Genomic DNA, 13,070 nt, shown 5'->3' on the forward strand with positions numbered 1-13,070 from the left:
GTGCACATGTACAGAGGGCAGGAGAGAGGGCATGAATCAATGTTAACATTGTGACAATCGTGCCACATGACCAGTAGCAACAATTCCACCAGATACCAGTATGTCTTGTAAAACATCATGATCTCACTGAACCCTGTAAATGATCCTGTGTGAAATTTACCTTCAGTTTGCTATATAGTTCAGGGATTACTGTCTAGTAATTATACAGGTTGCAAGTTATAAGAAGCAATTTTTATTCTCCTGTAACAATTCTTTAAAATCAGAATATGGGTAGATCTGAGATTGGAACACAAGCTTCTACAGGAGGCTCTGGAAAACCAAACCCAAAAACATGACAAGAGTGCAGGTCTGGTTTGTCCAGCTCAGGGGTCTACACATAATTACACAGTAACAGGTGAGGTACTTCCCCTGACTCTTGCAACTATAGAACTAAGACTATGTGCCATACATTATGTGTGCAAACTGCCAAAGAGCTTGGCATGATGATACCTGCCATTCAGGATGTAAGCAAGAGAATCTAGAGTTCAAGGTTAAGGTGGGCCACATAAAAGGTTCAGGCCAGCTTGGACTAGATAGTAAGACCTTGTCTCTAAATGTATAAATAGATAATTTCAAACAAGCTTAAAAAGAATCCTGAGTCACTGGATGGATACCCAGCATCTCACACACACACACACACACACGTACGTACGTATCAATCTTTATACTACAATATCCCAAGGCTAGAGAAATAGCTCAGTGGTTAAGAACATGAATTATTCTTGCAGAGCACTGAGCTCAACTCCCAGAACCATATCAGACAGCTCACAACTGCCTGTAACTCCAGCTCCCGTGACCTAATAGTCTCCTGACTCCCCCAGGCATGTACACACAGAGACATGGAGGATGGATGGATGGATGGATGGATGGGCGGGAAGTTGATAAATAAAAATTTAAAAATACAATAACTGCTTGATTTTCATTGTTATCTTTTATTATCTTACAATATATTTCAAAAACTGCCATTATAGTTGCCTTGAGATCTCTGAGAGTCCTTGAACACCTAGACACACACAAACTTCAGTCTGAAATACCAACCGACCTGGACCATCACTACCAAAAGGGCTACAGTTTTTAAATAAATGTGTGACAATGCAAAATAAAATAAAAACCTGTTGAAACAGAAAGTAAACTTTGCTTTAATGGATCTAGAAAGGAGGTGATTTGTTGTTTTGTCTTCAACACGTCTGGTTCTGGCAGCAAGCAGTTACACAGCTTAGAGATGTGCCCTGAAAATGTCTGCTTTCTGCTTGTACATAGCACTTGAATCAGAGACCAGACGTGGGGAAAATGCTCTAAAAGCCTTCAACACCCTCCTTCCAGAAAGCCAAATGTTAATAAACTTAATGGTCTCATGGGCCATAGGATTGTACGGTTATTTCTCCTCAGCAACACTGGATGGCTTCAATGATCTCTAAGAGAGAGACAGCAAAGATGTAAGGAAACCCTCCAGGGTCCAACTTCCCTTCACTTTCTCCAAGTAGCAAAACAGCAGCTCTACCTGGTAAAGATGCATTTCAGTTTCTTCCTGTTAGTTTTAATGATGTTGCCTTTAAATAGATTTAGCTGACTTCTAAAAAGAAATATTAGTTGTCAAATATGTTAGAATCTTAAGAAAGCATCGCATACGTGTACTTCAGTCTTAAAGAAAAACACAAGTGTATGTCTGTATATATCTTACCTTCACTGAAGTCAGTTTTCTGGATAGATATGAAGAATAAGAATAAGTGATCACTGCTGGCTTGCTTCCTTTCTAAGCAATAACGTGGATCCCGTTTTAGTCAAACTGACTGCAGCCCTTTCTTAATAACCACAAAAAGGCAATAAGCCCAGCATCTCTGGGATGGGTATGTGTTGATGTCTGACATCAGACCAACCAAGGTGGCACTGCGGCATTCTAGGCATCCAATTTCCTTTTCAAGTTTGTCAGTTGTTTAAACTATTAATTTTCTCTAGCAGGATACAGTGTCACCACAGAGTAAGGCCAAGAGACCATCTGCTGCTCAAACATCACAGTGGACTTAATTCTTAAAAGCCACTCTAACTGGTGAGCAGGAGTCAACAGAGCCAGGCTTGGCCACATTCAAATCCTTCCAAAAGCACTTTACAGCAAATATCCCTGTGTTTTAACTGGCCTACAGTAATCTTATTAAAATTACAGCAAGTATGACTGTACAGCTTTTTGTAGAGGTTTTTTTTTTTTCTTTTTAGGTACTTCTATGTTCAAATGAACATAATTCCATTTGCAAAATGTAATTGCTAATGTCTTTTCCATAAAACATGGTTGGCAAAATAAAAAAGGCACAGAAGGGACTAAGTAGGTAGGTTTTCAACTTTCAGAGAAGGGTACCAAAGCACATGTCAAATATCGTTCATGAAGAAAAGCTGAAAAATAATATATTCGGTAATTCATGCACAACTTGAGCTACGCAAAACTTTTTAGAAGTCTCCTGAGGCTGGAGGAGAAAATGAGTTTTCCAATCACATGCGCCTGTGAAACAGAATAAAGCTACACATACATTCGGTTTTAACAGTGGACCCATGTTTTTCAGAACAAAATGTGAGGCAATTAAGCAAAGGAAAACAATACCAAAATACCTTCATAAACAAACTTGACCTGTAGCCTCTGTCTTGTGCGGAAAATGTCCAATAAGATGTAAAATGCAGCATACATAGTCATGTAATCTAGAAACTTTCCATGATAATTTATTGCAAATTGCACTTGACAGTTCACCACAACAATGGAAAGCTGGCCCCCTGTTGGTTTGCACAGTCCTTGAGCCCCAAACTGAAGTTGAAGTCACCAGTAAAATGATCTGGATAAAAAGTTTGCTGCTGTGCTCAACCAGCTGGCTCCACCTTCAGGGTGCGATCCAACCCGGGACACTGCCTTGTCCTGCTCCTTTGTGGGACTCTCATCCTCAGGCAGGTAGTCAGGTAGCTCTGTGTTCTCTTCCACTTCCACAGGGGCATCCTGAAAAGGGACCAGCATCTGACACGGAGAAGCCGGAAGAGCCATTACAACCAACCTAACACGACACGTACATCCCCCAAGCCACATCCTCATTCTATGCATCATCTTCATTCCCAAGAGTCGCAAGGGCTCGCAATCTAACGCTTTCTTCTTTCATGCAGTCAGTCTGTCTGGGTTCTAGGACAGGAGTAACCTATCAGTGTAGAAATGGGTTAAACGGGTGCAGGGCCACTTTGAACACATCCGTGGGAAGCCAGGGAGCTCACAGCTGACAGATGCACTCCTCCTTATCACAGAAGCTAGTGCTCACCATATTTACTTGTTCAAAAGGTGTACTTTTATTTTCTTGGATTGGCAAAACTATTTCAAGTTAGAAAGAAAGTACTGAAAGAGCGTAAGGAAATGGTGTCCTTTACCCATACATGTACATCACAGCTCCACTGCGCTCAAGTTCGCCTTACAAGAGCACCCTGAACTTCAGAACAAATTCTCTATACTACTAAGACAGTAATTAACTGTTTATTAATATAGACATAGGAATTTCATAACTATTCCTCTACAAATGTTATAATTTTCTAATCATAAAAATAACCACGAGCCTCAGTTTGGTAGGGCTAGAGTAAAGTACAAGTTTTACCTCTTCTCCACTCTCGCTCTTCACAACTTGCTGAGCTTTCATGACCTTGGTTGATGCTATTGCTGACGCCAGAGCCTGGGCCGGGAAAAAGGAGCAATTCTAAATGGTGCTGTGCTAAGTTAAGACTTCATGCATAACGCCATTCAGTGGTTGAGAGTACTAACCTCTGCCTTCAAGTCTGAACGGATCCGCACCACGCATCTTTGAACAGCCATTTGAAAAGTAAAGCTAATGACACCTTTAATTTTTAACAAGGCCTCTTCACATAGATTTCGTCGAGACTGAAAAAGTGAAGGCAAACAGTTATCAAAGCAGGCAGAGGAAAGAAACCAGCTCAAACCACATAGCCTACTCACTGTGCTGACTCTGTCCTTTTTAAAACACTAAGGAACAGACTTACACAAACCCACATGTCAAAGCCTACTGTACACATAAGCTGTAAGGTGTAGCCGACGACATTAAGCCTCCGCAACAGCTTATTCCTATGCTGGAAATTGCAAGGAATTGAATAATGAAGGTACATGCTTGTCTACATAAGCATATCTAACACAGTCACAACAGCAGCATTATAATCTTATGGTGCCACAGGAAATATGTGGTCCACTATTAACAACATGTCATGACATGAAACATTGCTATGTGTCAATTGAACTAGGTCTGGATTCTAACTTATCAGTAATTCCTAGCATATTTCAAACCCCATTTTGGTGGGGAGGTGGGGGTAGCCCTGGCTGTCCTGAAACCAGGTTGGCCTCAAACTCAAGAGATCAGCCTTCCTCTGCCTCCCAAGTGCTAAGATTAAAAACTTTATACTATCACCGCCTAGCTCAAACTTCAATACTAATATGAGCTTTTAATAACTTCTAATATCAGAAAGACATCACCCAATACTAATTAATATCATAGAAAGAACAAATGAATAACAGGACAAAGTGCTCAAAAACAGACAAACAGAGGTTCCTCAAGCTTAAAGGTGATCAAACTGCAGTCCTTCAGCCATTTCTGTGCAGTTCTCCTGAGACAGCCACACTCATTTACTTACATATCATCTGACTGCAGCTTAATGATGAGACAGAGTTGACAAGTACAACAGAGAGCATATGGTATGCCTGACACAGTCTACTCTAGTTTAAGAATCTCTAGTTGGATTTGGTTTTCTCTTATTTTGGGCATGCAAGGGGAGGGGCTTGAAATGGGGGGGTAGACCTGAAAGAACTGGAAAGTGACTATGATTGGGTATATGATGTGAAATTCCCAAATGGTCAATAAAAATATTTTGGAGCCGAGCAGTGGTGGTGCATGCCTTAATTCCTGCGCTCAGGAGGCAGAGGCAGGTGGATTTCTGAGTTCAAGGCCACGGTGGTCTACAGAGTGAGTTCCAGGACAGCCAGCGCTACACAGAGAAACCCTGTCTCGAAAAACAAACAAAAAACAAAAAACAAAAAAACAAACAAAAATATATTGGAAAAAATCTTTAGGGTTATGGTAGAATTAAAAGCATCTGGAATTTAAGTCATTGTCCCTTATAAATAGTTCATCATTCATGGCAATTCCAAGTATTATCAATATTATCTTTTTGGTTTTTATTTTCCTCTGTTAGTATTGACACTGTAACACATGGCTATTGGAAGATATTTGACCACACTGTGAACACGGAGACTATGTTGTTTACTGGAAAAACCTGTTTCTAGCTGTGGTGCCTCACCCTTAGCACACATCTTTAATCCCTCTGGCTGGAATACAGATTTGCCCTTAGTATACACATTTAATCTCAAACAATGAAAGTAAAGTTAGTTTGTAGAAGGAAGTATCCATTTGAAGTTATGTCTAATTGAGTGGCAGACAAAGTGACCAATCCGAGAAAGATTTGACAGAATAGGATATATCTAACTCTCATGAGGAAAGGGAGGAAAGGGAAACTACTTAAGAAAGCAGTGCAGACAAATGGACGGATGACAGACAGACATGAAAAGGAGGAAGTTTTACCAGAAGAGTTTTCTAGAGACACGTTGAAGAGAGAACAAGGTAGACACAGGTGAAGGCAGGACGAGCCAGAGAAGAACAGAAGATTAGAAGCCAGAAGATTAGAACAGATTGCCAGAGTTAGTTTGAGGCCAAGCAAAGGTGGAGAGGCTGAGAGAGCCAGATTGAACGAGTCAGTTAGGAGAGGAGTTTAAGACAGAACAGCTGAGTTCATCCAGCTAGGCAGAGTACTGAAAGAATAAGAAAGGGTGCGACAGTTCAGCAGTAAGTCTCAGAGGCTGAAAATATTCTAGGCCTAGATCCGATTGTACAGAGGCTAGAAGCTCCCAGGACTAGGACTGACAGAGGCAGGAAGTTTCAAGAGAATAATTACAACAGGAGGGTAATAGATACCTTTACACATGACCTTTATACTTTAAAGCAGGGTGCTAATTCTCCCATCTCCCACTTCAACACATCTTATTCGATTTGTCTTTTCTCATTATCGCTATCCAGTGCCTGTAATTAAGAAACTGCCTTTTGCTTTGACCTTCAGGAGACTATCCTCATCAATTCGGCTGTATTTCAGATTTTGGCAAACACAGTCACAATTACTGTATATTGGCCTATATTTGTGAGCAGTTAAGTTTGAGTGTGTGGTATATATGAGAGAGGAGGGTGGGAAACATGTATGTATTTGCATATGTGCACTCATGTATGCAGAGGATACAACTCAGGTCCTCATGATTGCACACCAAATATTCTCATGTGCTGAACCTTACCCCTTTGGGATTTTTGTGTTAACTTTGAAAAGTAACTGTTTCCCATACTCAACATAATCAACAGGATTCACTGGAGATATTTTATGTATATTAATGTATTCCACTTAACCAATTTTCATTTATCAGAAAATTTCTAGAATTTTCTAGAAATGTTTTGGGCTTTTGTAGCTCAGTTTCAGTAAGTTATTTGTTAACATATTTGGTCCTGTCACAGTAAATAAAGACTGTAGAAGCACCCCCTAATACACACATACTTATTTACTAAACCTTAAAACCTTATGTTTGAGCCCCCAAATAAAGTGAAACGTTATGAATTGTCTTTATAAAAACAATTAAACAATTTGAAATACAAAATATTATTGAAAAAAAAACCTCCTGATGCTTAGATACTGGAAAAGTAACATCTCTGAAAGAAGAAACTGAGATGAGCAAAATGAAACTGATGCTAATCTTGGCTGTCAACTGGACAGAACTGGGAAATGAGCAGGAGATTAGGAGAGCATAGCTTGTGGCCAGAGAAACAGCTCAAGGGTTAAATAAGAGCACTGGCTGCTCTTCCAAAATAAGTAGGTTCAAGTCCCAGAATCCACATGGCAGCTCACAACCGTCTGTGCCTTCACTTCTAGAGGATCCAACACTCTCTTCCAGCCTCCATGAACTCTGTACACATGTACACAAAACACTCCCAGTAAGAACATCTCTAGTATGTTGTCTGTGAGGGCATCCCTTACGCTGCAGCCCCAGACAGAAGAAAAATGGAATAGAAGAAAGCCCCTGCAGATACTCCCACTTCTAGGGTAGCCAGCCACCTCTACCGCCCTAGCCCTATCCACAGACATTGTCACAGCATATTTCAGGCCCAAAGCCTCAAGGCTCAGGAATCATGAACTAAAAGCTATAAGCCAAAATAAGCAACTCCTTTCTTGAGTTGTTTCTGTTAAGTAGTTTGACATAGCAACAAAAAAATCTAACAGAAACCAACCAGAACTCGGAAGCCTCCCTGAATTCAGGACCAAGTTAAGGGACGTAAAATAAAGCAAATATAATTCTCAGGGCAAAGCAAATTAAGAATGAGAGAAGGACAAAAGAGGAAGGAGCCACACAGAGAGACAGCCACTGTCTCCAGAGTCAGGTGTGCAGTGGTCACTGCGAGCTGACTGATGGTCAGTGCATGGATGCTAGGAAGGAACCTGAGACTGAGCAAAACTCTGCTGGGGAGGAGCAGAAAGAACAACTCTATCGGCTCACACTAGGTTAGCAATGCATCATATCCTCACGGACTACACTAGACAATAACTGTAAGTCCACAGGGTGGGAAGAACATTGCCTCAGCAGTGTACCAAACTTATCCCTAGGTTGAAAAGCATGGTCCTACATAGTAAAACTTTAAACCAGAGCTCAAGACCCAACCACTAACAAGCAGCAGTCGGTACACAATAAAGCTGAGCAGGGATAGTGGGGCACAGCTTTAGTTCCAGTTCTCAGGAGGCAGGGTAGCAGCCTGGTCTACAGAGGGAGTTCCAGGACAGACAGGGATTTACAGAGAGACTCTGTCTTGAAAACCCAAACAAAACAGAATAGAGCTGAGGAGCAATTACAGGCTGTGCATACAAATGAATTCTGTGTTCCACAAAGCACAAAATATCTGCCACCAGACATTCAAAAGAAGCAAACAAACACTACACTAAACTAGAAAAGCCAATATATTCAGAAACAATACAAGTGGTGGAGTTAGTGCACAGGGGCATTAACAATTTTCCTAAAATGTTTCTACGTTCAAGAAGATAGAGTGTAAATGTGCAATGGTGACATCATAAAATATCTAAGTCAAAACGTGAAAATACACTGTGAAAACGATGTTTATAAGACATACTGGGGAAGGATAATAACAAACTCAGCACTCAGCGAAGATATTAAGGAACACAGAAACAGGATCTATCCTAAGTGTAAGAGAAGGGATGAAGTAAACAGGACCCCAGTGAACTTGAAGAAATCTCAAGTGGCAGACAGCACATAATTAAGAATCCCTGACAGATCCAGGAAAAAGGGAGAAAATTTTGTTTTGAAGATATGATGGGAAAATCCATACAAATCTGCCACAAATTTAAATTCACAAAGCCAAGAAGCTAGATAAAATGGAAACAGAAAAACACACAAAGAAAAGACTGGGCTCCTGCTAGCAGGAGAGCTTCAAACTCAGATTCCAGAGCACAACCCTATCATCTGAGACGCTGTGTGCCCTAAAGCTGGCTGGGCAAGGCTGCTCTGCCTTGGCCCAGGAAAGGGACATCCACATCAGTCAAGCCAGTAAGGACGTGAACAACTGAGGAGCAGGCAGTGCGGGAGCAAGAGGAGGGAGGAAGACAAGACAAATGACAGCAGGATTCTGAACACAACATGGTGTATGGCTATTTCAAAGTGCAGTAGAAGAAAGTCAACATGGAGTCCACATCCATCAAAAATAAAACCATTTTAAACAAAAGTAAGAGGAGGGCTTTGGAACATATGAAAATCAAGTTGGAAAGTTGACTGTTCAAGTTGCAATAATGAAGGCTATAGAACTGTTGGGAGGGGGGAGGGGAAGAGAGGTAAAAGTCAGGCAAGAAAGTAGAGGAGGAGGGGGATGGGAGAAAGTGGGTAGGCAGAGAGGCAAGGGCTGGGAAAAGTGGAGGGGGAAAGAAGGGGCTGGAAGAAAGTGAACAAGGAAGGAGAGAGGGGGAGGGAGGAACTGGAGGAGGAAGAGGGAGGAAGGAGGTGGATACATGGAGGGGGAAGGGGATGGGAGGAAAGGGAAGAGAAGAAGAAAGTAAATAGTTGCTTTGAAGCAGCTAGACAGAATAACAGATTGAGAGCATGAAAAAAGTTCTTAAATGAGAAAAATCTTTCTCAAAAGGCGGCTCTTGGCACATTTTGGGGACTACTCCCTGCTGCTAAGAACTGTTAACTTTATTTCTCAATAAAACCTTGGTGTCCTTTAAAAAGTTGGTTCTCAGTCCCAGCATAGCAGCACATTCCTATAACTAGAGCACACAGCATTCCTGAGGCTGAGGCACAACTGCCTGAGTTCAAGATCAAACTGGATACAAAGTGAGACCAAATCTCAAAACAAGCAAAACAAACAAGCGAAATCAAAAAACAAAGCAAAAAGTCCAAACCCACAGAACTAATGAGAGCAGGATGAGCTTAAGAGAGCCTGCTACCAGGTCTGAGGCCAGGGCTTGGTCCTAGGACAGGCTCAAGAGAAGCAGCCTCCGCTCACGGTCACATGTGCACCCCCAACTTAAACGGTAATAAGTGTAATACAACATTTGGGTCTTTGAAAAGGTCAATGAAACTGATAAACCTTTAACTTCCAAGAAAAAGCCAACAACTAAACTTGGGAATAAAGAAGGAAATATTACTGCCAAACCTTATAAAAATAAAACGTTATGAAAGGTTAAGTATCTTTTGTCTGGTCTTGGGAACCATACGTATAAAATAAGGTTTAGAAATCTGTGTTGGGCTTCAAACCAGGGACCCATAACACTTACCCCGTTAACACACAGGCTAGTCCACTGGCTTGTTCTCAAGGACCTAGCAACGGACTGCATCATCACCTGCCTGTACCAGGTGTGTGAACCAGGTGTGTGACGTGTACAAAAAGGGCCCTCCAGTCACCCCAGACCCATCTCTCCATCTCCGTTTTCCTCTCCATCCCTCCCTAGGTTCCTCTTCTTTTTGAGCTCTCTCTAGCTCGCTCTCTCCCCCACCCCACCCCATCCTTCTCCATCCCTCTCTGTCTGTCCCCCCCTCCCCCCGTCTATATAGTGATTTTTTCCTGGCCCCATTTCAGTGAACCTGTCAAGAGCTGCTTTTATATCTGTAATTTGGCCTGAATTGGCTTATTTCATGAGCAGAGAAAATTTATTAATCAAAAATAAAATTTTACTTTCCAACTCCAAACCTTTTTGAGCATCACATTGATATTTAAAAATAAGGTCTGTAAAGAAATGTTCAACATCCTTAGTCATCAAGGAAATGCAAATCAAAACAACCCTGAGATTCCACCTCACACCAGTCAGAAAGGCTAAGATCAAAAACTCAGGTGACAGCAGATGCTGGCTAGGATGTGGATTAAGACAGTAGAGAAATTACCCAAGGAGCTAAAGGGAACTGCAACCCTATAGGTGGAACAACAATATGAACTAACCAGTACCCCGGAGCTCTTGTCTCTAGCTGCATATGTATCAAACAATGGCCTAGTCGGCCATCACTGGAAAGAGAGGCCCACTGGACTTGCAAACGTTATATGCCCCAGTACAGGGGAACACCAGGGCCAAAAAGGGGGAGTGGGTGGGTAGGGGATTGGGGGGGTGGGTATAGGGGACTTTTGGGATAGCATTGAAAATGTAAATGAGGAAAATACCTAATAATAATAATAAAAAAAAAAGAGGCACACTCCTCCATTGTTGGTGGGATTGCAGGCTGGTACAACCACTCTGGAAATCAGTCTGGCGGTTCCTCAGAAAATTGGACATAGTTCTACTGGAAGATCCAGCAATACCACTCCTGGGCATATACCCAGAAGATGCTCCAACTTGTAATAAGGACACATGCTCCACTATGTTCATAGCAGCCTTATTTATAATAGCCAGAAGCTGGAAAGAACCCAGATGTCCCTCAACAGAGGAATGGATACAGAAAATGTGGTACATTTACACAATGGAGTGCTGTTCAGCTATTAAAAACAATGACTTCATGAAATTCTGAGGCAAATGGATGGAACTAGAAAATACCATCCTGAGTGAGGTAACCCAATCACAAAAGAACACACATGGTATGCACTCACTGATAAGTGGATATTAGCCCAGAAGCTCGGAATAAACAAGATACAATTCACATACTACATGAAGCTCATGAAGGAAGATCAAAGTGTGGATTGGATACTTCAGTCTTCCTTAGAAGGGGGAACACAATACCCATGGGAGGAGATACAGAAACAAAGTGTAGAGCAGAGAATGAAGGAAAGGCCATCCAGAGACTGCCCCACTTGGGGATCCATTCCACATACAGTCACCAAACCCAGACACTATTATGGATACCAACAAGTCCTTGCTGATAGGAGCTTGATATAGCTGTCTCCTGAGGGGTTCTACCAGTGCCTGACAAATACAGAGGTGGATGCTCTGAGCCAACCACTGGACTGAGGGTCTCCAATGTAGGAACTAGAGATAGAACCCAAGGAACTGAATGGGTTTGCAGCCCCATAGGAGGAACAACAATATGAACCAACCAGTACACCCAGAGCTCCCAGCGACTAAACTACCAACTGAAGAGTACACATGGAGGGACCCATTGCTCCAGCTGCATATTTAGCAGAGGATGGCCTAGTTGGTCATCAATGGGAGGAGAGGCCCTTGGTCCTGTGAAGGTTCTATGCCCCAGCATAGGGGAATGCCAGGACTAGGAAGCAGGAGTGGCTGGGTTGGTGAGTAGGGGGAGGGGGAGAGGATAGGAGGGTTTTGGAGGGGAAACCAGGAAAGGGGATAACATTTGAAATGTAAATAAAGAAATCATCTAATAAAACAAAACAAAAAAATGAAAAAAAAAATGGACATTGAAGCATTTCAAAACTTGAATTTTTAGTTCAAGGGCATTTAGCTTTACAAGCAATGTGAATAACTGTTTGCCAATATTAACAACCTCAACAAAATGTAAACATTATTACAAAGACATAAACAATCAAAACTTACTAAAAAAAGGGGAGAGGGTAAGATAAATAGATCTAATAAAGCATGTAGAGAAATTCAATTAATGGTCAAAAAAACTGTCCACAAAGCAAAGCCCAGAGCCAAATGACTTCAATAAAATGTACAAATATGGGGCTGGAGAGATGGCTCAGTGGTTAACAGTATACACAGTCAATGTTGAGCAATAAAAGACCATTTAAAACTGGACAAAGAACAAAGAGGAAATGAATATTTCCCTCAAATATAAATCTGAAGTGAAAGATATAAATCAAGCCCAATTTAACCACTAAAGCAATGACCAATACATGTCTAAAATGTTGCTCCACACCACTAGTTATCAGGAGACTATAAATCAAAACCATTAAACCTCAAATCTACTAGAGGATGTGGAAACACTAGGCCCCTCGCACAATGCTGGTTGAAATGTAATACTGTGCAGCCACTGTGAACAATCCGATGGTTCGTGAAAAAAGTTAAGCTTACAATTACCATATGTCTGAGCAATGCCACTAAGTATACACCCAAGAAGATGCTGACACAGTGCTTTAAAAGAAGTTATAACAGACAGGCTCTATTCAGGTCTCTAAGAGCCAATATGTAGAAACACGCAAAGTAGTACTGTAGACCACTCGATGGAATACATATGAAGTGATGCACACATCCATGATACTGATGAGCCCTGAAAAGTCATGCTAACCACAGAGCCTTTTAACACCTACAGGACCCCATCTCTTTTCTGACATTCCTAAGTTATGACTCATCTACATAAATCATGCACAGCTCTAATTAGACCTATTTACAAGTCTTACATTCTTTAAGTCCTACTATTACAGTTAAAACTGCTATGTATGCTGATTAGCCAATATCTTTAGCATAAGATGACCTTTTTGCCTTAAGTATAAACTATTAATATTGCAACTTTTTCTTAGAACACGTTAGCAAGTGAC

At 41.4% G+C, this 13,070-nt stretch overlaps 1 protein-coding gene across 3 annotated transcripts in view; it reads right to left on the minus strand.

The window, feature by feature from the left end:
* Nucleotides 1-209: 209 nt before the first annotated feature.
* The window catches only part of Armc1 (armadillo repeat containing 1), a 31,694-nt gene continuing 18,833 nt past the window's right edge, over nucleotides 210-13,070 (minus strand). The window contains exons 5-7 of one of the 3 annotated variants that reach the window (NM_001357689.1): nucleotides 3,815-3,931; nucleotides 3,651-3,725; nucleotides 210-3,013 (exon numbers count right to left, since the gene is read on the minus strand). In NM_001357689.1, the coding sequence (NP_001344618.1) occupies nucleotides 2,840-3,013; nucleotides 3,651-3,725; nucleotides 3,815-3,931 (366 nt within the window). In that variant the 3' untranslated portion in view covers nucleotides 210-2,839. Of the gene's footprint in view, nucleotides 3,032-3,650; nucleotides 3,726-3,814; nucleotides 3,932-13,070 lie in introns of all 3 variants that reach the window. The other 2 variants (NM_028840.3, XM_030252846.1) reach the window with 2 other exon arrangements.

Source organism: Mus musculus, chromosome 3 (assembly GCF_000001635.26).
Source record: "Mus musculus strain C57BL/6J chromosome 3, GRCm38.p6 C57BL/6J".
NCBI lineage: Eukaryota > Metazoa > Chordata > Mammalia > Rodentia > Muridae > Mus > Mus musculus.